Source organism: Hemibagrus wyckioides, linkage group LG13 (genome assembly GCF_019097595.1).
Source record: "Hemibagrus wyckioides isolate EC202008001 linkage group LG13, SWU_Hwy_1.0, whole genome shotgun sequence".
NCBI lineage: Eukaryota > Metazoa > Chordata > Actinopteri > Siluriformes > Bagridae > Hemibagrus > Hemibagrus wyckioides.
In genome coordinates this window covers 11,361,275-11,387,464 of record NC_080722.1, presented here as the reverse complement: position 1 = coordinate 11,387,464, position 26,190 = coordinate 11,361,275, and the positions used below count along the sequence as shown (strand labels likewise).

The 26,190-nt window shown below is 40.5% G+C and overlaps 2 protein-coding genes across 10 annotated transcripts in view; both read right to left on the bottom strand.

Annotated features, from left to right (window-relative positions):
* The window catches only part of arhgap12b (Rho GTPase activating protein 12b), a 47,672-nt gene extending 41,949 nt beyond the window's left edge, over positions 1–5,723 (bottom strand). For 3 of the 7 annotated variants that reach the window (XM_058407174.1, XM_058407175.1, XM_058407176.1), the window contains exon 1: positions 5,545–5,723. The gene's annotated coding sequence lies outside the window, so the exon portion shown is untranslated. The remainder of the gene's footprint in view (positions 1–5,544) is intronic. The other 4 variants (XM_058407178.1, XM_058407177.1, XM_058407179.1 and 1 more) reach the window with 4 other exon arrangements.
* An 855-nt stretch (positions 5,724–6,578) lies between these two features.
* On the bottom strand, positions 6,579–25,029 carry kif5bb (kinesin family member 5B, b). Of its 3 annotated transcripts, XM_058406342.1 has the most exons (27): positions 24,871–25,029; positions 24,531–24,739; positions 18,945–19,032; positions 18,709–18,782; positions 18,495–18,599; positions 18,337–18,385; positions 18,024–18,079; positions 17,817–17,904; positions 16,628–16,752; positions 16,371–16,475; positions 16,078–16,223; positions 15,013–15,161; positions 14,713–14,903; positions 14,526–14,594; positions 14,163–14,369; positions 13,685–13,828; positions 13,277–13,465; positions 12,979–13,096; positions 12,837–12,892; positions 11,278–11,387; positions 11,078–11,179; positions 10,866–10,926; positions 10,693–10,764; positions 10,314–10,418; positions 9,872–10,088; positions 9,156–9,287; positions 6,579–9,065 (listed from the first exon to the last, which is right to left on the bottom strand). In XM_058406342.1, the coding sequence occupies exons 2-26, from the start codon at positions 24,654–24,656 to the stop codon at positions 9,160–9,162; spliced, it is 2,880 nt and encodes a 959-aa protein (XP_058262325.1). In that variant the 5' UTR covers positions 24,657–24,739; positions 24,871–25,029; the 3' UTR covers positions 6,579–9,065; positions 9,156–9,159. The 3 variants fall into 3 exon arrangements, with proteins under 3 accessions (XP_058262325.1, XP_058262324.1, XP_058262326.1); XM_058406341.1 differs by lacking the exon at positions 24,871–25,029 and having other exon boundaries at positions 24,531–24,861; XM_058406343.1 differs by lacking the exon at positions 24,871–25,029 and having other exon boundaries at positions 13,277–13,462; positions 24,531–24,861.
* Positions 25,030–26,190: the final 1,161 nt, after the last annotated feature.

Here is a 26,190-nt window from a genome sequence, read left to right as displayed (position 1 = left end):
ACACACTACGGGCAATTTAGAGACTCCAATCAGCCTAGAAGCCTCTTTGGACTGTGGGAGGAAACCCACTAAGCACGAGGAGAACATGCAAACTCCACGCACACAATGAGCGGGATCAAGACTCGAACCCAGGACGCTGGAGGTGAATGTGCTAACCACTAAGCCACCGTGCCACCTTATTAAGACATTTTAAACACCCTTTGGTACAACTGGTACATCCTGGCTTTTTTCACTTTTCCAAGTTGCTAACACCTTTAGAATTGACTGATCCATTAGGGGTCTACAGGTAAAGCACAGGCAAAATCACTTGCGTTAAGAAAACAGTTAAACTCTGTTAAAAGTAATTCATAATACACTTCCTGGATGACTTCACCGTGCCGATGATAAGACTGTTCTGCCCCAAAAACCTCTGTACCATGCATCTGTTTACTCCGCTAGTGCTCCCTCACACAAGTCTCCTACTGGGAGCTGGGTATGTTAAAAATGGGTCAAACATCTGTTTGCACAGTGTTGATAAAAATGACTGCATCTGTCAGATCATAGCTCTGCCTTATTGAGAACAGCTGAGACTGATTAGCTTTGTGAATGGGGTAAAAAAAAAAAAAAATAAGTGTGTGCAGTTGCTGAGAGGAAGTTCTCTGCTCTCATCTACGAGTACTTGATTTTGACACCCGACATAATTGAGATCTATTCCAGAGGCAGATACCACAGTAATAATTAATATGCACCGTATATGCCAGTGTATTAGTTACGACCCACTTTCAGTCAAACCGAGCGTTCCCATTTCAATGTCACATGACTCCGGCGTGTGGTATAAACCGGTTTTAACGCTGGGATTGATGAAAAGACTGAACTTGGAGCTAGGTGTGCTGTTTCAAGCATTTCCCAAATAGCTACCATCCTGTGCTTTTCACACCCAACCATTTCAAAAGACTGAACAAGAACAGCATGAGAGCAAAACTAACAGTGATGATAAACCTTCAGATGCAAAGCCACTGCAGGGATTGTGCACACAACAGACTGAACACAGTCAAGCAAACTTTACTGCATAAAATGTCAACCGAAAAGGCACCACTTAAGGTATCTGTCCTAAAAGGAGGACTGTCAAGTGCTGAGAATCTTCATCTCTGAACACCTATTGAACCAAAGCAAAATCCTAAAATTGAAAATCTTCATATTCTTTATTAAATAAGTCCAGGATATCATCCAGTATCACAAATTACTCAAGCCTGAAGCCATTATTGGAATATTTCCCCATAGCAGCTATAAACTATGAACTATAATCATCATTGCTGGCCTCCATGCTGCATCACAAGCAATCATCTCCTCCAGGTTAGGGTAGCCATTCATCTCAAATTGTGAAATGTGTGGGAAATTATCATAAAAAAAAAAAAAAAAAAAACATACTGAAAATCTGAACTACATTTACAATACCAAGTAACACTTATCACTTACGTTACAGCAGTAACGTCTATTAAAGTTAAGACAAATAAAATGCAGCTTGTCACAAGACTATTCAGTCAGAAAACTCAGTTACAAAACGCTAACACCTTCCATAGATGTAAAATAAACGTCTCATAACAGAAAATTTCACCATATCAAACATTACATTTTTCTTCTAAGTTTAGTAAATAACATGGCTTCTTAATCTGTTTAATATCAGCCTGATGTCAGAGCCATGCTGTTACAGAAAATGTATTCACGCCATCTGAATTGAGAACTCAACCATGCTGTGATGTAAAATGTTCTCACCATGACCACTTCAAACATTCTGTCTACGTTACATCATTTCTGCTCTCCTGTTAAGCAAAAAATAATATTTATACCACATCACCAGACAGCATCGACAGTTGTAAACACTTACACCCATTTAGCAGCTCGGGAAGTTGCTCCAGTTAGGATTTGCCTCCTCTTGCATCCAAATATGCAGGACTAAAGGCACTTGTAGCATTTCTGGCAACAAAATCAAAAGCCCACTTACTTTTATTCACCCTGACATAATACATCATCCTGACTGCCAAGACCCTGCAGCTGCCAGAGGAGCAAAACAAGATTATTTCAGCGCTCGTTACAGAGTGACGACATGAGAAAACAACATGTAGGAAAACAGCGAGAGACCAACAGCACTCTGCTGAAGTGAAGTGTTGTTAAATAAGATGAAAGAGGAAAGTCAAACGAGGACTTAGGGCCAATCACGTGTCCCGTCAGTGTTGTAAACGGAGATGAGACCCTCCTCATGGACTGGGCGAAGTGTGCAAGGGTCATCTGAACATGTAAATAGCTAAACATCCCACAGCCTGTAGGAGTTCTACAGACATCTAGCAAACAGTCAAATAATATTTATTAGCATGTCATATTTTAAACTGAAACATACACACACTTCATTTCTTCCTGGCTTCAAAAGTAACCCTCTACATCCAGCATAGTGAAAACACAGTGACTAGAGCAGCAGCTAATTCCATGGATTTTCAGAAGATATTAGAATGCCTTTTTTGTGAGAGGTTTCTTGAAATTCCAAAAAAGTATCAGTATCATTCAAGAGGTTCGAATATAGACAGATGAAACTACACAAGAACCACGTTCTCACCTCTTAGTATCAAGACATAATGCCTTATCAAACAGCCATCAACACCTCCCTTGACACCTGCATAGAAAAAATCCCTTAAAATGCTCAGTTTCTACTTCACACCATGTGACAGACCAATAGGTGAGTGACACCTTCTAACATTACACTGTCTGAGACAAAGACATGTCTCTAGGTAAGTGTGCAAACAGCCTCATTCCACCAGAAAACAGAAAAGGCTGGGATTTCACTCCACCATATGTCTCCCATTTCAGAATTTGAACAGAGCCCAAAGCGGAGGCAGGGAGCAGATGGAAGGACTCGAGTTTGGCTGCGAGTGTGAGGTCAGACTCACAAAGCACAGAGGAATCACTACTGGCTCTATACACCGTGTCTGGGTTTGCGGTCAACTAAAATGATTGACAGTCTCACAGAAACCTGTTCCGTCTTTAAAGGATAGTAGCACCAATTTCACACAGATTCCATCGTGAGATATTTCATTCTGTATATACACACAGAAGGGTGGGAACACCATGATGGACAGTGTACATGGACTGTTTGAAAATTCTTGCTACGGTCTTAGACTATTATGAAGAATGGACGTGTGTAAGATGTGTAAGCAATGTCATTCCCTGTATCTTTACCCAAATATTCTCATCAGTATTCTAGGATTTAAACCTGAAATGGATAGAGCCTGTTTTTGTTTTTTAAAGAAAATAAGCTACACAACACCTGACTGTAGTTAACCTCATATTTTTGTTTGTGCCTGCTAACAATATTTTCTAACATTTTTTAGTTCCCAAAACGCAATCAAACCCGCAGCCTAATTTAAAGCACGATGTCCCTGACCAGGCAATTACTAAGGATGAATGAACAAACGCTGGAAACACATCACTGTCCACATAATGTTTATGTTCAGGTTAATGAATCCAGTATTTCTTTCTCCGTATGAACCTTTCTGGCAAGCTTTCTTAAAACAAAGATAAAAATAAAAATAAAAATAAAGTGTGCTTCCTATTCATACCTGTATTTGAATCTGTTTATAACACATTAACTGCTCAAAACAAAACAACAACAAACAAACAAAAATCACACAGCCAAATGCTGCATCATTTCTTAAAGAAACTGAAACTGTTCAGGACTGCAGTTGCAACCACAGACTGGACTGACCAAAGTGATTCCAGTTACATTTCTATTTCTTCAGGTATGCAAAGCTTGACCAGACAACCACCTCAAATGACCACACAACCACCTCAAATGACCACACAACCACCTCAAATGACCACACAACCACCTCAAATTCATGACATGACCAAGTAGGATACAGGCAGTGTTGAACAGGGGGAGTGGCATTTAAAAGGGTGAGCGGTGTTAGACACGGTGATCAGTGTGGAACAGGGTGAGTGGTGTGGAACTGGGTGAGCGGTGTGGAACTGGGTGAGCGGTGTGGAACTGGGTGAGCGGTGTGGAACTGGGTGAGCGGTGTGGAACTGGGTGAGCGGTGTGGAACTGGGTGAGCGGTGTGGAACTGGGTGAGCGGTGTGGAACTGGGTGATCAGTGTGGAACTGGGTGATCAGTGTGGAACTGGGTGATCAGTGTGGAACTGGGTGATCAATGTTGAACTGGGGGAGCGGTGTGGAACTGGGGGAGCGGTGTGGAACTGGGGGAGCGGTGTGGAACTGGGGGAGCGGTGTGGAACTGGGGGAGCGGTGTTGCCAGATCACAGCTCCAGTATTGGCTCAAACCCGAGCTTGGGTTACAGGCTGTGTGGAGTTTCTGTTCATGTTCTCAGTGTGTCAGGGTGTCACCCAGAAGTGTATAACTTTTGTACCTTCAATGTGTATGGTTAAACACATACATATCATATATATATATAAAACTAATCCAACCTTAATTTCTCAGTGTACTGCTTTCAGAGGAAAGATAAAGATATATTAAAGGTATAAAGGATAAGGGCACCACCCCAGTAACAGAGAGGTACCATTTTCTCACCTTACACTGAACAAACACACAAGTGGAAAAGGTTGTATTTCCGTGGATAAAAACAAACCTACTTTCTCAAAGTCCAATCTGCTTAAGCTAGCCCCTAAGTGACCGGATAAAGTCGCCTATAATTAACCTAATGGCATTTTGCGGCGTTAGGGCTCACGTGTGCTCTGTTGGCTTTTTACGCGTCAGGTCCAGAGGTCCATTCGGTTAAATAGCCAAAGCAAAAGCAGCCTGCACCTCAATATTCTACTATAGGGGGGGAAAACCCGCAATGGCGAAGAAAACCTGATGTAAAAACGCAGCTCTTTTTGTTTCTGTTCACACACCTCTCTCTCCCTGCCTTCACCACCAGTGTGTGTATCATGGAGGTCAATATTAACCGAAAAACTTTGTTCCTGTCCGCTGCTGTGTAAATAGAAATATCGACTCGCCCCCTAAGAGCGGCAGCAGCGTGCGCGTGTGTGCGCGTGTGTGTGTGTGCGTGTGTGTGTGTGCGTGCGTGTGTGCAGTCTGATAATCTACTCCGCACTGATAAACACAGCTCGCTGTTTGGTTAGCAGTGACAAACCGGAGAAAAATTAAAATGTCTTGGTAAACACACTAAGGTGGCTTTTCAGGTATTTGACTGATCGGCAAGTCTCCGAGCCTGAGCATGCTCTGTTGGTTTATTAACACAACAGCAGGATTGTTATTAGTATGTAGGTTACACACCATTAAAATTCCCTGTTAAGTTTGCACTGTATGAGCTAAGCTGCATGTGTTTACACACACCTTAATGTTCCAAAACACGACAGACGCATTTTCTATGAACCTCTCTAATGAGGCGTAGGTTTCACCGCAGCTTTTTCCCCCCAACCAGCTGGAGTGGTTACTGGTTAGCCGCAGCGGTGCAACCCGCCAACCATCAGCAGCAACAATGTAACTCTTTATTTGTCCAACAAAAGGGCATTTAACCAAAAAATCGAGGCTCGTATAAACCCCGTGTACTGACCTTGCGTCCGCGTACTCGGTGCTGCCAGGCCTGCCGGTCCGAGAAAAGCCCGAGGGAAACTTTAGGAGGCTTTTCCGCGGTGTAGAGAGGAGCACTTGCAACTAAACCACACCAGCACGAAGGCGCTACTCCACCGCTACCTCCGAATGCGCGCGCTCGTGTGTGTTCCTTGCGCGGCCACGCTCCCAATCCGGTGCTCTGGGGAGGGAGAGGGAATGAAGGCGCGTGCCCGTGTCGCCGCGCGTGCTCGTATCCCTCACCCTGTCTTACAGAGCTGAACTAATCTGTGCTGCATGTTCACGTTCTGCACTGTCATGTACATTGCCGATCGATTTATCACCACGGGAAAAAAGCTGTCAGTTGTTGTTCAAACAAACAGCATTATTTTGAACACATATGTGAAATAATATAAATATTTTAGAAATAATCCAAAACAATGTTCACTATGATCCTACCCATCTCCAAACTGGATCTGAAGAAGTACACTATCTAGAAGAACAAAATGGATGAATGCAAATCGTTCAAAATGAATGGATGAACGCAAAAAAAAAAAAATGAAGGCAGTAACAAAATCAGCGTGTGGGCGGTGAAGCAATGAAATGATATTCATTATATTCAGAAAGGGACATGCAAGCTCACAGTGCATCCAGAGACTATCCCAGCAACAGCCCCAGTATCCCAATGATGCAAACTCACACACTAATAACATTTGATAATGAAACCATGTGAACATTAATAGATGTCTTCATATGATCTTAAGGGCGTGTAAACTTTTGCACTTTTCTGTATAGATTAAGATTCTTTAACCATGTCGTTATAGTTACAGACAGGTCCAGAACATTTCACATTTCTAATGAATGAACTAGAACAAGAGAGCAGTTATGTGAAGGTACCATGGATACAGGGGAGAACTTGGCTAAATACTGCCACCATCTGTTTATTTAGAGCCTATGGTTTTCAGCAGTATTATGGAAAAAAAATGCTATAAATTCATCTACCTTCAATGCAACCCTAGAAAAATCAGGAAACAACAATTTTATGCCATTAATTTTAATTTTATTTCATGTCAAGGGGTGAAAACCTGCCCTACAGTAAGCATTCAGAAGAAATATACAGTTCAGTCCAGTTTATGACTCTGCACAACTCAAGAGAGCTGAGTGTGTACACAAAGATCCCTCTCCATCATCACAGGTACTGTTATCTTTTATCATTTAAACTACAATGCAGATTCATGACAAAATGGTCTCTGTAAGCAAAACTGTTCAAAAATAACAATTACAAAACTCAGCAAAGGAAAAAAAAAAAAAAGAATCTAATCTAATCGCTCTGACATGAAACGCTTTAACTTGGATTACAATAAGTGAGGCGTTCAACTGAGATGGAACATTTAAAGTGCTTTCAAAAAGTACAGAGGGAAATGGAATAAAAAAACGAGGCCAGTCATGTTTGTTTAAGTTATGCTTAATGTATCACATCAGTATTCTGGAAACAAAATTAATTATGCCTGATCCATATTGCACAAATAAATTCATTTCTATCAGTTATTTAGCCATCACCCTGCTTGCTATAGCAACCAAAAATTTACAAAGGAGCACTAAGGTATAAAGATGAAGGTGAAAATGTCAGCACAAAGAAAAGAACTGACAGTGGAAGCCAAAGGAAAAGAAAAAAGGAAGAAAAGAAAAAAAATTCCCATGTCTATATTAAAACATCAATAAATAAAACATCCACCTGCAAAATACAACAAAAACGTGGTAAATAACTATTAAATAGACCTTATTGTAAGTTCAGCTAGGCCATCAAACGCTGCAATGTCATGCTGAGTCTTAGAACTGGACAAGAGAAACGTTATCAAAAGATAAATGATCAAACCTAGATTTCTAACTGCAATCACAAAGGCAACAAAACTCAAAAAAAAATAAAATAAAATAAAACAGTGGTGGGTATGAAACATTTAACAGAGTTTGATTTTTATTAAATGTGCAAGCCAAACACAATGGCTACATTTAATCACAATAAATACTCATGAGCTAAAGCATGATCCAAGCTTAGAGCCAGATTTTTGAAAGCATTTAGTCCATACAATCTGCAAAGGCAGAATTCAGAATCACAGTCAGTGACCACCCACATGCTCACTGAACGTGATCATCTGCGACGGATATCGACTGGCCATGGTCATCGATAAAGTACTTGCAAAATAGTCATGGTTGAAGATTATTTCAAACATGGCACAGGCTTGTTTAGAGATGAACAAAACGGGGAGTAGTTACTTAGAATCAATTCTGCCTGTTTCCGCAGGGGTTGCATCTGTACCAAGATAGAGAACTGCTGCTTTTAAGCTTACTAAGAGCACACAGCCAACATTCTCTATATTGCTTAATATAGGAGTAATGAACATGATCCACTTACTAAAAGGAGAGATTAAAACAGCCCAACACCACTTCCTTACCGGGGAATTCAATTCAAAACCCTTCAGAGGTAAAATCTCTAAATCTATTACAGTTAAAATGCTACTGCATTTCTTCACATATCCACATTATATTAGATCACAGGCTGAACTACTGAAAGACTATAAGGCAGTACTCCCAACCGATAGGATGAACCGATGAGTAGTGATTGGTTTGTTAAATTCGTCAATGTTAAATTCATCAATTATAAAAACAGCAATATCTATAACATGACAGATGACCTTCAATTTACACAGAGACTGAGATTTTACACACATTCTGTAATGCTGAAATCACTATCATCAGTAATGATGCACATTTACCACTATATTTTTTTTGTACAGTGCTTTAAAGTAACATGTGGAGTGTCTACAATCAGCAGCTTTGTGTTTTCTTAAAACCTTCATTTTTGTTCCACTTTATTCCTTACATATTACCATGCTAAGGCCCCAAGAACTTATCCCAGTGCACAAAAACAGGTTCTGTGTTCATGTATTCTGACTGTAGTGTTTAAATTATCCATTCAAGTGAATTAGTTTATTGGAAACTGCTCAGTGGAAGCAAGAAAGAACAAAGTCACTCTCTCCAAAACAATTAAAAACAAGTAGCATGATGCATACATGAATAAGCTAGGAGGATGCAGTAGCTGGGTTTCTTTTTACCCTTTTTTTTTGGAAGTTAATTTTCCATTCATTCCTGCCTTTTTTTTTTGTTTTCTTTTTTTTTTTTTAAATCTTTGTCATTTTTGATGATACATTCCGCTTGGCACAGTGAGGGCTAAAAATCTAATGCAATTAAGAGTGAAGCTACAAGCTACTTACAGAGCAGTGATTGCACTCATTTTTGTCCTATTTCTTTCTTTTTTCTTTTTTGGTGTGTGTTTAAACAGGGAAATGGAACCTCTAAACATATGACCAGAGAGGACAACTGTACAGCCAATGTAGGAATATTTCATACATATATATACTTATATTCAAATATATATAGTTTAAAGTGTTAGGCCTGTTGAACCGTCCAGTGTTGGAAGGCCAGCTCAGTTCTTCTGACTTCATCTAGACTTGCAGACTTCAAATGCTAGAAAAAGAAAGATTGATTATCAACATGAAACTTAAAACCAAGAAGAAATCACAAACCAACCAAAAACAATCACTTACAAAACCTTACGTTTTTACTGTTTGGCTCCGCCTCCTCCCCGGATGGCCACTGTCTGGTTACTGAAGAGCCCCACCGCAGGGCGGTTGATGTTGGGGTGAGTGGGAGAAGCCACAGGTGGCTGGCCTGGTCTGATGGGTTTGGCTTGATAGAAAAGCAATATAATGAGTTAGTGATGTCAGAATATCGTAATCACTATACACAAAATAAGCTTAAAGTAACGGATAATTCAAAAGCAAAATGAACAGAACTGTGCAAGTATCATAAATGTAGCTTAGAGACTATAATCTGTGTATAGTATATCAGCCAATCAAAAATTTTTTACAGAAACAATAAAGATAACGTTTGTTTGGAATAAACAGCCTATCAGTGACACAAATGTATACTGACTGCCCTCTAGTGGTTGGCTGAATTATATTTTGTAACCCTTCCCATGAAATTCATCAGGAAAGACTGAAACGAACCTTTTAATAAGTTACATGCCCAACAGTTTTTGTTTTTTTCCCCAGCAATAATTCATTCCACAATATGATGTTAGGACAAATGATTTCAAAGAAAAATTATGGAATGATCCTGAGGAAGAAACAAGCAAACCTGTTTGAGATTAGTGATGGGGCTTGAAGTGTGTGTGTGTTATGCATGTGGTTTTCTCATAGCTAATCTAACACTGGCTCCAAGTTCTCCTTTAGTGGTCATCATTGTTGTAATTAAAGAAGAATTGTGTGTACCGATCTGTGCCGAGTGTCCTCTGCGAGCCATGTTCTTGGCTCTGACAGCCTCTTTAATGCGGTCCACCTCCTGCTGATAGCGCTTGCGGTCGCGTGCTGCGTTCTCTTTGGCCTCCTTCAGTGCGGACTCCAGAGCCTTCACACGCTCAGCAGTCGCACGCAGACGTTTCTCCAGCTTAGGCAGCTCACAGCGAAGATCTGCATTATCACGCACCAGCTACACTCAGAACAACAGACAAACAAAAATATATGAAATTAACCTCAGACAAAGTTTATGACAAAAGAGAGATACATATAGTGAAGAAAATATTTATAGTGAAAGTGCAATAAAACTAATTTTTCACATTGAAGGTGTGATTAATAAGCATGATCTAACCATTGAGCATTCTGATATGTTACTGTGCAGCCCTACTCTGGAAGGGGTGTGCGTGTGTGTGTATACCTGCTTATGGACTTTAGTAAGCTGTTCTAGATTGTTCTCCAGGAAGGAGATCTTCTGTTTTTGAGCTGCACTGCCCCCAGTGTCATCCGAGTCCATTTCAGCACTCTACATAAGAAAAAAGAAGGAAAAAAAAAAACAAACACACACATCATAAGCATGGATCCCAATACAGACATCTATATTAATTGCCTAGTCTAGCACCAGTGTCATTTTAAACAAGTAGAAAAACGTTTGGTTTTATATTTTATATATATATATATATATATATATATATATATATATATATATATATATATATATATATATATATATATATATATATATATATACACACACATACATATACACACACATAAAATAAAAGATCATTCTTTTTCACCTTCTTGACCCGGGTTGCCAGGTCCTGTACAAATAATTTCCGCAGGTTATGGAGAGTCTGCAGCTCTTTAGCCTGGAGAGAATGGTGAAAAATTAGACTGAGCACACAAACACACACACACCCCTCTTATTATAAACCTGAAACTCTCACACTAATGAAAAGAAGTAACTCACAACTGTCTCCTCCAGGCCCTTGAGGTCTTGTCTGGCCTGTTCCCTTCTGTCCTGCATAACCCTGTTCTCACACACGCACACAGAAGCAATAAAAGATTGTACTCAAAAACGACGGTAAATAAACACCATCGTCAATAACATTCTTGAAAATCAGCTACTACAAAAGGAATGTAATGTTCCAGACAACCAGAGAGTGTATGGTAAACACGTACGTTAGCTCATGCAGCTTGCGGCTCTTATCCTGATCCATAGATTTGAGCTTCTCATGTTCCACCCGGAGACGCTCCTGTTCCAGCATGATCTTCTGGTTCATACTGTATACAAAGATAGAGAGTGAGATGATTAAAAAATATATATATATCAGGGGTTTGTAATCCATCCTTATTTATCTGTAGGGCACTGGGTGTCTTACTCCTGTAGCTCAGTAATGAGTTTCTCTTTAGTCTCGAGTTCATCTCTCAGGCTGCTGAGCTGTTTCTGATGAGCCTCCCTGTGGTTCTGGATCTGCTGCTCCACCGCAGCCTAAACATACAAACACACAACCCATTGTAGCTCCTTATTCTACAGATATCCAAAGTCTGCGTCACTTCCATCTAAACAACATCTGGCATGAAAAAGCAACAATAAACAAGATTTAGCAGCCTGAGGCAGGATTAAGCAGAATTTGTTATTTGGCCTGATAATGTAAGCTAAGAAGCAAAAAAGATTAGATGAGCTCAAGATCAGCACAGTGTAGTGCCAGAGACTTGTAGAATCCATGTTACGAGGCCCTGAAGCTGTTCTGGTGGCTCATTGTGGCCCAACATCTTACTAAGGCATTTTTTGTTGTTTATTACTTTAATCTGTCACTGTTATGTATACAGCTCTATCTGCACTCTTTACTTTGTAAAAAAAAAATACTTATTAATATTTAATACCTGTTAGTAGAATTCTTAGTCACTATATTAAATGTCGGCGAACCAGAAATTTGAACACAAACACACAATATATTGTTTATGTAAGAATAATTTCCTTTTTGCATCTTCTCAACATGTTCCAAGTGATGTTCTGCTTCATGTCTACTTCTTGGCCTCCTATCCTTAATCACATTTCCAGAGATCCCCTGATGAAAGCTTTTAAAGTTTGTTGTGAATGCACACAGTCTTGACTTGGGATGGAGTTATTTAACAGTAATCTCCTTTCCACAAACAGATTTTTTCTAATTAATGACTGAATTCAATATGAAGTTTCTTTGTTCGTCCTGGAATGGAGCGCAGAATAGCATCGCAAGAAGAAATATTTACTTAAAATAAAGAGAGGGGACAATTTAATGAAAACAAAACAAGGAAAAAATTACAACGTGACTCCTGAAGGAAAATGGTCTGTAATCCAAATTAAGTGGCTGTAAAATTCCGAGCATGATATTTTGATTTTCTAGGTTTATTACTTTCGACTATCTGTTTGTTTAAACTGAGAACTGTCTGAATACACTGTCTGGGTTTCACATCACGTAACTATACATATAAAAGCAGTAGTAGTTCTCTACAAGGTCACAAACAGTAATTCTGTAGTATTTTGTGTGAATAATTGGAATAAATGTAACAAGCTAAATACTGACATGAAAATATTGCTGTGGATAAATAAAATATTAATGTCAAACATTTAATTGCTCATTTTTAAATCTGCCATTGAGGGCATTTGAAAATAGGAAGGCACTTTGACAGACTGCTTGAACCCCACTGAACCAGGAAGAAAGACTAACAAGTCTAGGACAACAGCATTTGACCAATCAACAGCCTGCATCATTTCTAGCTCTGCCTATTTGTCTAGGCTCAGCTCACATGGCACCCGAGTGAGACGGATAACCAAATACAGCACAGGAACTTATTTACCATACAGCCCACTTTGGCAGAGTAAATTTGCTTAACCACATCATCCAGTCTTTTGGAAAAAGGTGCTATTATATTGCAGGGAGGGTTTATAGTTGCATACCTTGACCTCGTTGGCTGTTTGAATCTCATTCTCTTTCTCCATAGCGTGAACTTTCTCTGTAAAAGATCACAAGCATTCAGAAAACCTACAATTTAAATATCTATAATCAAAATGGAATACTTAAACACCATTGTGTGCATACCCTGTGCACTGATTTTGACAAGTTCCTCATTGAGCGAGTCGACATTTTCCTCCAGCTGCCTCTTTTTCTGTTCCACATTCTGGAGGTACTCGGTTAGAGATTTAATTTTAGCCTCATGCTGCAGAGAGAGAAAATCAAAACATTTTTCACATAGATGTTAAATTATTCTTAACACACAGCTTAGTTAAGATACATTTTTGAAAAATATATGAGTGGGATTTTCCCAATTATATGAAAACTGGAGCTGATAAATGTCTGTGAGATTCTCACTCAGACCTACTGCTCTCATGTCATTTACCTGAGAGATGCGGAGCTGGCATGCAGCTAGTTCCTTCTCGTTCTCGTCCATCTTCTTGTTGCTATCGGCCTGAGCTGCTTCCAGCTGCTTGCTGCGCTTCACCAGGGTCTTGACCTCTGACTTCATCTTACTGATGTAAAGCCTGGCCACAGTAAACTCCTCATCAATCATCCCACTGCCCTCATGCTGCTGAGAGACAAAGAGAGCGAGAACGGTATGAGGAAAAATGTCAAATTGAAAAGAAGAAATACAAAGAAGCAGCAAACACAAAATGCAGAGGTTAAAAAGCAAGTACTGCCACTGGTGACAAAAAGCTTTCTTGTTTTGTTTAGTTAAATAAAGGAGGTCTACAAAGTTCTCTCGACACTGCATTCTGCGAATGTGTTAAAAGGCCAATCTGTGACTTACCTTGATGTCATTGCTGCCCACAGCAATGCCGATCTCTGCCAGGTCTTTAAGCAGTGATGACATCATCTCAGTCACCCTCTTCTTCTGGTGGTTGGTCATCTCCTTTAGCTTCTGCAGCTCAGAGTCTAAAGTGGCTAAAACACTCTGGAAAAACAAGAAGGCAAAAACTATAAACGAACAGCACTAAGAACCAATTTTACTTAGTGTGTTACCAAATAAATAAATAGATAAATCAGCAAAAAAGGCTAGCTTTTCAGGTACGACGTTAGGTGCACTCCATTAGCATAATTAATACATTTTGTGTCCCTCACCGAAACTTCTCATTAACTCTGCATGTAAAACCCTTCTGAGAACACCAAACACAACTTTTTTTCCTTTCTTCATAATGGCACTTTTTAACTCTCCTCAGTTCAAACTGTGTATCGTGCTGAAACTTTAACACGCCTATAAATAAAACACCAAATGAATGCCTGCACACCGATTTCTGGTTGAGTTCCTCACTGAGGGTCTCAAACTCCTTGGTCTTATCCTCCACCTCCTGGCTCTTCTGGTCATAGTTGACAGCAAGTTCCTCTAGTGCCTGCAGCACCTCCTTCACCTCTTCCTTAGATGCATCGTTCTCCATCTGCAGACGCATTAGCTCTGCCTGCAGATTATCATGATCTCTCCTTGAAGAAGCCAGAAGCTGCAGAGAACATGTATTCATTAACACAGGGCACAAATACAGGTCTATACACATGGCTCATTCTACAGGTGGCCACAGTTGTGCTTTAACAAAGCTAACAGAACAGATACGTTGTGAAAAATGCCTTGCAGAGCAAAAAACTGCCGAGACTCTTACCTCCTCCTGATCCAACATCTGCTGCTTGAGCTTCTCAGCCAGCTGAGACTGCTGATTTATCTCATCATCCTACAAGCAGGGCAGGAGGAACAGTAGAAAACAGGAAAAGAGACATGAGATATATTGAAGCAATGTGAGAACACAAACGGGGCAGCCATTCAAAATAAAAACACTCCAAAGCATTTACCTTATCATCAAGCTGCTTGTAGAGTTTGGCCAGCTCAGCCTCACACTTTTCTCTCTCAGTGTCTGTCAGACGCACTCCAGGGATGTTGGGAGTGGAAGCTATCTTGTCGTTATTTATGGTGTTATCCAAAGCCAATACCTCAGCGTTGGCCTTCTCTTTGTCATATTGCTCATCAATCGGCACAGTCTCGCCTAAAAGCAACCAAGTGAAAGTTAGAGCCAGACTGAAATAAAACGTTCATTTATATTGTGCTCTGAAAAAATGTTTTATTGTAACTAGGGTGCATGCAGGATTTTATACCATTCCTCCAGCGGTTGAGTTCATTTTCCAGCCAGGTAATGGTGTTGCGGAGAGTCTTGTTCTTCTCTTTCTCCTTCTCATATTTTTTCTTCCACTGCTCTGCTGTCAACTCCACATTCACAGTTACTGTGTTCTTAATGGTCTTTGCCCTAAAGACAGCATACACACAAAAACACTGTAGGTCACCCCAAGTTTTTTCCAATTTGCAAAGTTTTCAACAATAAGTACGTTTCCTATCTGCTTATTCTTTAAAACAATCGTCTACCCTCTTTAGTGTCCATGTTCTCGTCAAAAGGTGTTTCTTATTCATAGCTATGAGCTGATAGTTGCACATTAAAAGGTACACTATACTGGCAAAAGTTTTGGGACACCTGCTTTCACATTCACATGAATGTAATATGGAGGTGGCCTGCCCTTTACAGCTATAACAGCTCCAACTCTTTCCACAAGGTTTAGGAGTGTGTTTATGGGAATTTTTGACCATTCCTCTAGAAGCGCACTTGTGAGGTCAAGCACTGATGTTGGACGAGAAGGTCTGGCTCACAGTCTCCGCTCTAATTCATCCCAAAGGTGTTCTATTGGGTTGAGGACAGGCCAGTCAAGTTTCTCCACACTAAACTCACTCATCCATGTCTTTATGAACCTTGCTTTGTGTGCAGTCATGTTGGAACAGGAAGGGGTCATCCCCAAACTGTTCCCACAAAGTTGGGAGCATGAAATTGTCCAAAATGCCTTAGATCCTTTCACTGGACCTAAGGAGCCAAGCCCAACCCCTGGGTGTCCCAAATCTTTTGGCAATATAGTGCAACAGTCACCATTTAGTCATGTTAATTACTTATCTTGACCTTTAAAAGGGAGGAATTTTATGCAGCTTTACAAAATGTAATAATATATTACCCCTGTGTCTGTCTGGGGACCGTTTCCAGGTGTAATTGTGTGCTTTCTTCTGTTCATCACTACCATTGCCGTAATTAACTAAAGGTTTGCTGTCAAATGTCTGTAACTGTCCCTCTTGACATATTTAGGTTAGTCTCAGCTTCCTTAAGATTGTATGTATGTTCTGACCTCTGTCCAAACATCAGAGTAGATTTGGTCTCAGCCTCATTAAAAGAGGAGGGAGAGCAGCAGATGACGATGGTAGTCCTGCAGTTGCCTCCCAGAGAGTCCTGAAGAATCCTAGTCATCTTACTGTCTCGATACGGAACATACGTCTAACAGAAACATGCATATGATTAGTGAAATACAAAAGGAATAGGCATTAGAGACAGATTAAGTTCATGTCCAGGATACAGTGTATATCATATATCTATTATCCATATCATTTTGTGATCTATTATACAAAAATGTACTAAACATACCGATCCTTCAGCCAGTGCAGAAATGACATTTCCCAGTGAAGAGAGGGACTTGTTAATGTTTTTGGCTTCATCCAACACAGCTCCTTCAGCACCAGTTTTACTGACCTACACACACACACACACACACACACACACACACCTGGGGGGTTAGGGGGCTAAGTAACCTTAACAACATGAGAGAACGCAAGATGTAAAGATCCACCAGTTAGGATCTATGTCCCTAACTATATTAAAACTGAAATGGTGGGAAGGTTTACCTTCTCACTGCCAGCCAGATCGACCAGATACAGCTTCCCACTCAGTTTTTGTTCTGTCTGTGTGTTCTCCTGTTTCACATTAATCAGGAAGATACTGTGACTCCTAGAGCTGTGCTCATTCATGTCTGAAAAGCACACAAGGGAGAAAATACAAGCTGTTACTTCAGTTTTTTGGTTTCTATTGTGGCATACATGCATATATTATTATGATGTAACCAGGAACGACATGGGTTTTTTTTTTTTTTGTTTAACACAACATTAGTCACAGCCAAATCAGACCTGCGGCAAGCCTTCCAGATCAGTGGCAGTAATTCAGTAGGGAAGAGGAAGAGCTTACAAATGCTTCCTCTGTGACGCATACATCACAACCCTGTCTCCTTTTGAAAAATCACTCATGCAACATAGATGTTCTGTCAACAAAACAACTCAAGATCCAGGCAATGCCAACAAGATAAAAGCGGGGCTGTTGACAGCCGCCCCTCTTAGCACACCCATTGGTACTTGCAACTCTCCAGGACCCACAATACTGCGGCGCATCCTGTCAAGACTAACACACCAATCAGAGTGTCGAGATTTACAAGATAACTAATATTTCCTGGGCAATTTCCTCAAGAGTGCAAACTTCAAGAAAAACAGTTTTTCTGTGAAAGCTTTCCAAAACCAGTCAGGAAAATAAAATGCTTACTCTTAGCCTTCTCTAAAAAAACAAGTCATACACTGAGATGCTAGGTGCTTCTACTGATGCTCATGCCACAAACCTATCATATAAGTTCCCTTTGTAGTTATATAACTGCTGCTATGCACAATTTTCCTTAGCACAAAACTAACGTTTACTGGGAATGTATGTGGAACTTGTGAATCAAGTGAATTAAATGCAGCAATGCTGTTGAGCTTTTTAACCAAGTGTCACTAATATGGTGAAGAATTAGTTCACCAGCTAATAACCACCAAAGTGTTTTGTGATCAAAAACTGATTACTGATCAGGCTAGAGAACACAAACTGTCCCTAATACTCTCATCAGGTGATCCACTGCCCATAAAATACCTTGTTAATTGGAGTCCTAAGGCCTGCGATTGCTCTGTGTGTTAATTGTACCAGACAAAATGGTCATAGATGGGATGGATGATGAATTTAATAAACTGGTAACTCAGAATATTGTTGGATGAAAGAAAATGAGTTTAGGCATACTTGTTACAGCCACATGTCTATTGGATTTGCCCTCATCAATGGTGTCCATCACCTCCTCTGGGCTGCAAACAAAGCGCTCAGTGCAACCCTGCAGAGAGAGAGAGAGAGAGAGAGTCCATGAATTATTCCTATTTATCCTTTACTTATTTAACACAACCAATAACACAGCTTTCTTCTTTGATACCACTAATCATCCATAATATTCACCTTGACATACGGGACCCTGTTCTTATCTTCATGCACAGATAGGTTAGTCTTGGACACTGGAAGAGAGATCATTTTTGAATGAATTTAAAAAGCAAATAAAATACATACAAGATAATCAGAATTCATTAGAAATGAAATTTTAGTATATGTTATTTTTTTTTAGTGCACATGCACTTTAAAAATCTACCGCAAAAATCTACAGCATGATATATATCATCCGCCTGGTGTGCGACAGCACAATCAGTTACTATAAGCACAGGGAATATAATCAGAGAGCTATAATTACAGCAATTAACATCAGCCTCACACTTACCATCCAGCAAGTCTCTGATTTTGTCCAGGTAGATTTCAAAATAGGAGACCTGGCAACCAAACCAACCCAGTTAGCTTCAATCATTGATCAGTTCCTTAAGTATGGTCCTTTATAATACACTATGCACCTGAAGCTGTGGTATGGCTCAGTTCACTTACCTTGATATGGAATTCCAGGTTTTCATCCATGGAGTAAATGTAGTTAAATATGTCCTGTACAATACGTGGAATGATTCCCATTCCATCTGGGTCATGCAGATTACCCTGAAGAAAAAAAACACACAGCTTGTGTACCTTAAGGGTGATCAATTATTATGCATTACAAAATTAGTTATGCACAACTTCCAGAAGCTCCAGAGCTACAGCAGCTCACCTCCATAGTATGTGTTTTTCCAGATGAGGTCTGTCCATAGGCAAATATTGTACCATTATAACCCTCGAGCACATCTATAAGCGGGGAGATAGAGAAAGAATACATTAAACATGTGAAGCTTGCTATTGAAATAACAATGAAATGTAAATGTTTACGTTCATTTGGACATTTGACAGCGTGCAAGAGTCAAAGGTATATTACTATGCGCGTTTCTCAGATTGTGACACTCTCCTCACCTTTAACAATCTTCTGAGCGCAGGCGTTGTACACCTGCTCCTGGGTAGTGTTGGACGGGAAAACACGGTCAAACATGTACGGCTTTCCCTGAATAAAAAAAAAAGAAGAAGCTTCTGAATTCTGCATCTTCCTCCCTGCTCATATTCACTGCATTACATATAAAAGATCACTTGTGTTAAAAGACAGCATATAAAGACTCTATTCAGCCGCAGTATGTGTAAAAGCAACGGTAGCTGGCTGGAAAGAAACTGTATCTTTGGCTTATCAGCTGACTGCAGTCATGAGACACGGCAATCACAGTAAAACACGGGCACACAAACCGTTTCGCTGTCTCTGTGGTGCCAGTGGAATTCAACAATTACTATTAGAAACCTGTGATAGAATCAGCCTGTGGTTAAACAAACTGTTAGTGATTAGAGGATAAAAAACAGCAGCATGTGTTTTCATCATGTTTAGATGATTCTTATGGTTCAATGGTCTGAAGCGCAGCCAGACAATGACACAGCAGACACATTTCAAAGCATAGCATGGTTAAAGAGTAGTCACTGTGTGGATCAGCAATAAGGAAGGAAATAAGAAAAACTAACTGAAACAAGCAACTTGAGCAGCTATTTGGAAACAAATCTGCCCTCTGAAAGATGATATAATACTCTGACAAAGAGGTAGCCCTATTATTATTATTATTCTCAGACAGGGGTGTCCAAACTAAAAGGGATAAGTCAGATTAGACCACAACACAATACCCGAGGGAAACTCTTAACTTTGATAGTCATGGATGCAGACAAAACGCACACTCAGTAAATTAATTTTCAGGCCATAATATTGCGGTAACTAGTCATAGGGTAATATGGTAGCTATGCTCTGTAATGCATTTCGCTCAGTAAATTAATTGTCAGAGAAAAAAAAAAAAGGGTTAGGTTAAAGAAAAGCCTGCTGCATATAGGCCATCAGGGCAAATGTCATACAGTTGAAGAGAGAAGCTACCAGCAAACTGACATATGTCTGTGGGCCACATTTGGCCCTGAAGCCAAACTTTGAAATCCCCTGCCCTAGGCAAACACACCATAAATGCCAAAACACAAACCGCACCACTGTTTCTCTCCTCATCTATCTATTTTATAGTCGTCCTTTATTTCAGCTGACGCCAAATAGTCACACTGCTTAATCTCACACTAAAGCCATAGTAACTGAGGTGATGAAGAGGGCAGATATTTCAGAGTTCTGAATTCAGGGCTGCCTGGTTTACTCCAATAATCCTCTCGGTGATACTGCACAGTGCCAGCTGGCCCAACCATGCAAAGAAATGCCAACCATGCCTGAATAAAATGGATCTAAGACCAGATAAACACCGCTAAACACAAACTATAAACCTCATCAAATATTTGGTAACAGTTTAGTGATGAACAAATCTGCCTTTTATAAGTGAAGCTATAGGAAAACATAACACACTATAGATCAGTGAAGCACTTGAGTTTTACTACACTGATCTTGCTTGAATCGTATATTCAGAAACATTTATATTATTAATCACAATTACAAAAAGCATCTGATTTGATAACATTTTGAACTGAATCTTTACAAATCTAAAACGTTTAAAAGCATTTGCATAAATTAGGGAGGGGTTTTTCATCACTATGAGCTAGGCATCTTCAGCTTTAGTCCTGCCAGACCAGAGTCCAACACATATGGGTGTTTTTTCAATACCTGTTAACTGACCATGCTCTCCATCCAAACCACAGACTTGTCCATGCAGAGTACAATGAAAAAAAGAGCAGCAGCCCTTTTCCATGCAATCAGTTAATCTGTCTACACCGAAAACACTGGCTCTACCAGGAAAAAAAAAAAGATTCTTGACACTAGTTGCGATTATATGCAAATGCACGTGTGTGATATGCACAGTCGACAGAAAGTATGCTACTGTGCTGTTCATGACCCGATCACAAATGCCCTGTGCTGTGTTTATGTTGGCAGAGAACGCCTAGTCACTGCTGAATTTGGTGCAAAATAAACTACACCTCTGGTGTGTTCTGTACAAAATTTTACCAACATTCTGATACAAGTCTCATACATTCAGAACAACACAATTTGCAAGCTGTGCAATTGTTCTTATGGCAAAGGGTGGAATCATCAGCAGTCTTTTTGCTCAGAATGTCGGAAAAGGCAGATGTCAGCCTCCCAGGGGCACAACAGAAAGGTATTCACCCCATGAGGAGATTGTAAGTTCAAATCCTGATAATGGTAGGGGATAACAAAACTGCCCATGCTCTCAGGGCGGGAGGGCGGGCAATACCGGCCATGTGTGTCTCGTGTGGAAAAGGACAGACAGTGCTTTCCGCTGAGTGCGTTATACTGCCTCGATGTAGCATGAGCAACACTGGCTCGTTTCACATGTCTCTGAGGAAGCACGTGTTAGCCGTCACCCTGCTTGGTTAGAGAGGGAGTATGTCTCGTTCACGTCACCAAAATATCATGTTTGAGCTGATGTACTTCACGTACGTATAGATTTTTTGCTCCATCTGACCCCACAAGTGTGACAGAGGGCTGAACGTGTGTTAGTACTGCAAGATTCCCAGGCAACTGACAGTAGCTCAGGAACACTGTCTTATAAACTATTTTTCTCCTCTGACACACTGCAGCTTTAAGCAGGAACATCATCAAGTAGGGCTGGACTCTGGCCTTCCAAGGCTAGAATTGATGACCCCTTGTCTACCATTTAGCTTGATCATTGAATTTTGTATCCAGTTGGCAAAATTATAACAGGACGGTTTGCTGTCCTGCATGATCTATTTTGTGTATCAGCCAGGACAACTGCTGTGATCAATCCTATGACGCACGCAAAACAAAACCCTGGAGAAAGTTGTGCACTCAAAACTTGCAAGTTATTCCAATAATATATACCATAATGATTTTTTTTTCCCACGACAAAATGAAATCTTATGTCTAAGATCTTTATCATCAGTAATATTGCGGTAACTAGTCATACGGTGCAACTTTTGCATAAAATCAAGGGTCCCGTTACAATAATTACTGAAAAACAAAAAATCCCCCACACAGAAAAAAACGTTAAATTAAAACAAAATGTATATAACATTTATTCTAAGGTCATGATTTATTATCACTGGTGAGTAAATAAGCACGAGTAAGCATGACCAGCTTCAGACCACATGCCCTGCAAAATAAAGCAGACATGGCTAAACCGGCTCTCAGCAAGTCACACTGGTTTCTCTTATGTAAGAACATCTCCAACCCTTTTTTTTTCAACATGTAGCTATTAGTTCATTGATAGATCATTTATTTTAACATACGCTACTCTGGCCTAATAACGGCTCATCTCAGTACAGTACATGCAGCACTGGAGGGCACAACTGAAACTGCTGCTGTTGAAACGGGAAGTCCTAACATTAACATGAGGAAAACAGACACCATGTTCCAGGATAAGAGAGAAGATTACAGAGATTTTAAATCAGAAAATGCTAGAATTCATTTGAAGCAGAATGAATTAGAAGTAGATAAAAAGTGGGAAGCTTTCTTAAAGCAAAGTGCTACAGATTTGCATGTAAGTGCAGTTAAAAGAGCAAACCCTCAGGACAAAAGTGAAAGAGAAATTTTATTTAAAAAATACAAAAAAGAAAAACAAATCTGACTTGGCGCACAAAGGATCCACAGATTCAGTTCCTGCATTATCTAAAAAGGTCAGATTGTGTTTTCTTCCTGACATACTTGTTTTCACTCATTTATTCCAGTATTTTGGTCAAGCTTTGTTTACTCTTCTACACATACACCGATCAGCCATAACATTATAAGCACTGACAGGTAACAATGATCATCTCCTCATCATGACACTGGTTAGTGAACATTTTGTCCTCAAAGTTGATGTGTTAGAAGCAGGAAAAATGGGCAAGAGTAAGGATTTGAGAGAGTTTGACGAAGGGCCAAATTGTGATGGCTAGACAATTGGATAAGAGTATCTCCAAAACTGCAGCTCTTGTGGGGTGTTCCCGGTCTGCGGTGGTCAGTATCTATCAAAAGTTGTCCAAGGAAGGAACAGTGGTGAACCGGAGACAGGGTCATGGGCGGTGAAGGCTTGTTGATGCACGTGGGGAGCGAAGGCCAATCCTACTGATGCTCAAATTGCTCAAAGTTAATGCTGGTTCTGATAGAAAGGTGTCAATACACAGAGCATCACAGTTTGTCAGCAAATGGGGGGGGTGGACACAATATTAGGCAGGTGGTCATAATGTTATGCCTGATCGGTGTGTATCTGTGACGCCACACACTGCCTTCTTTAAATCTGGTCATGGGACCAGGAGGGTGATGGAAAAACTCATCCTTTTCAAACTATCTTACTGCAGTCACCGACATTTCATTCAGAACTTCTAGGAACTATTTTTGTTTGTGGATAAACCTGTAACACATGAGTCCATTTTAACAGCAGAAACTGTAAAAAAAAAAAAACAAAAAAACAAAAAAAAACAAAACAAAAGCGATGCAAACTTTCGCACTGAACTGATCATATACGCAACACGTCTGGAATAAATCGTGACCACTGACCAAAACGCTTAGCTGTCAACTCCTTGTCTTTCAGTTCGAATATCTGACCATTAGCACAAGAACGACCAAAAATTGATAATATTTAATTGAGAATGAAGTGTCAGGTGGGGCTTTTCTTTGTCTAACTTGCCATGAGAGAATAAAGTAGGCCATAGTGCTATATGATGGACAAGCCGCAGCTGTGATGCTGTGCCAACTGGCTTGTCTAAAAATGAAATAACATTAATCAAGATGCCCGAAAAATATGAACACACATATTAGATTACTCGTTTATTTGTTTGCGAAGTGAAGCCCTGAATTTTTTTTCCCCACAGTATCTGTGTTAATGCTGGCAACGTTACCAAGAATGCACCAAGAGCGAACGAATGAATAAAAAAGGCCGACTAAGTTGCGGATATGTGGGTGGCTAACCGGCTAGCTATCTCCTGCTCGCCTCGAATTAGTGTAATAAACACGGTAACGAGGATTCAACGAGGCGCATTATCACTAATCTTTTATTCAGCGAGCACAACGAACGTTAGCTAGCTAGCTAGCCGTGTCTTGTCTTTCGTCGCAGTCTCTGAAAGGGAGGGCCAAATGATGATGCTACACATCCGACCGAGCTAAGCTAGCTTAGCCCAGCTTGCTAGGCGACTGAGAATTAGCCTGCTGCTACACAGTCCAAAGTTAGCAAGCTGTAAAGTCATTCATACACACAACAATTGTCGCCCGTTATCGCAAATGTAGCTAGCGACTTAGCCAACAGCTCGCAATAGCAGTAATCTGTGTAACTGATTCTCAAGGTTACAATAAAGACAGGTTAGTTTAAATAGCTGTCGGTTCAAGATACAACCTCGCGAACAAATGTTACGTCCAAACTTAGTGAATTGGCGATAGCGCTGGTTAAACGAGGTTTAGGACTTGGCTGGCCTACAATGGGCGAGCTTCCGTTTAGCGACGTAGCTCCAGCTAGCTAGCCAGCTACAGCCAAGGGTACAATCGAACTAGCCACCTAGCAAAAAAAAAAATGCATACCGACATTTCTGCTGACTTACCCCGATCACCACATTGTCCTCTGCTTGAAATTTGGGGATATATTTGTCCCCTCTTTCCACCTCGGAGTTGTTTAGTGGCCTAAAGCGGCACATCACTTTGATGGTGCACTCCGCCGGGTCCGCCATCTTTCCCCCAGAGCTGATGGGGTGTCACAACAGTGCCGAGATCCGAGATCCTGCTCCAGGAGGAGGCCGCGCCCCGCCACGCTCTGTGCAATTTCACAATATAGACGTTTAGTATTACTCGATGCGTGCTGAAAGGTGTATATATATATTTCTATAGATATATTTTTCACGTCTCACTGCCCCCCTAATCCTGAAGCCATCGCGGGGTGTGTACCTGAGACCGCACGCAAAGCTCGGACCCTCCCGCTCCTGCACTCGGCGGCGCTCGGATGCTCGGTGACGTCACCGCTGTATCCCGAGGGGGCGGTTGCGTCTCATAACAACAATCACGAAAGCAAATATCACACATCCATTACAGGTACAGGTTGTCTTGGTGTCCACTCGTTTGTGGAAAAGGACGTAGGGAAATCCTGGCTGCCACGTCGAAAGTTTATGTTTTGACTTCCGCTGGTTGTCAGTGGTATAAATGGCTAGCCTTGGTTAGCTACCCGCAAACTAGCCATTACCTCATTCAGCTATCATCGCTGTGGAATTAGGCCTGACCACTGACACGCATGGGCAGGGTACACGGACACATGTGTCACCGACAGAGCCAAATAACCATACTGAAATGAGAACATTTATTACTTCTGCTAGTAATGAGGACATAACCCACGTCAGGACAGATCTCATTTATTTCTGCAACCAGACCCTTGATGGTAGAAATAAAAGCCTAAAATCCCATTATTACTGCAGAACTGCCTTATTTTATGAATGTGACGCAACTATTCATATATAAGCCACATTAAGCTTCTGAAGTAGACACATCTTCAGTAAATTACTGCATTCACAAATTCATATATATTATATATATAATATTATATATATATCAAAATATTATAAATTAGGGTGTATGAAGAAGGACGTTTATTACTAGAACATAATGAACTGCATTTATTTCCCATAACAAAAGCACTTACCTTTGGTGATGGCACCACAAACTAAACTATTAAAAAGGAGCAGTGACAGTAAGTAGTCAAGGAAAAGGTTGCTCTCTTTAATCATTTCGAAGTACACTATATTGCCAAATGTTTTGGGACACCCCTCTAAATCATTGAATTCAGGGGTTGGGCTTGGCCCCTTAGTTCCAGTGAAATGAACTCTTAATGCTTCAGCATACCAAGACATTTTGGACAATTTCATGCTCCCAACTTTGTGGGAACAGTTTGGGGATGACCCCTTCCTGTTCCAACATGACTGCACACCAGTGCACAAAGCAAGGTCCAAAAAGACATGGATGAGGGAGTTTGGTGTGGATGAACTGGACTGGCCTGCACAGAGAACTGACCTCAACATGATAGAACACTTGGGATGAATTAGAGTGGAAACTGCAAGCCAGACCTTCTCGTCCAACATCAGTGCCTGACCTCACAAATGCGCTTCTAGAGAAATGTTTCAAAAATTCCCATAAACACACTCCTGAACCTTGTGGAAAGCCTTCCCACAAGTGTGAAGGTGGTACAAACTAGTGATAAGCGATTGATAGTTGGGAAAC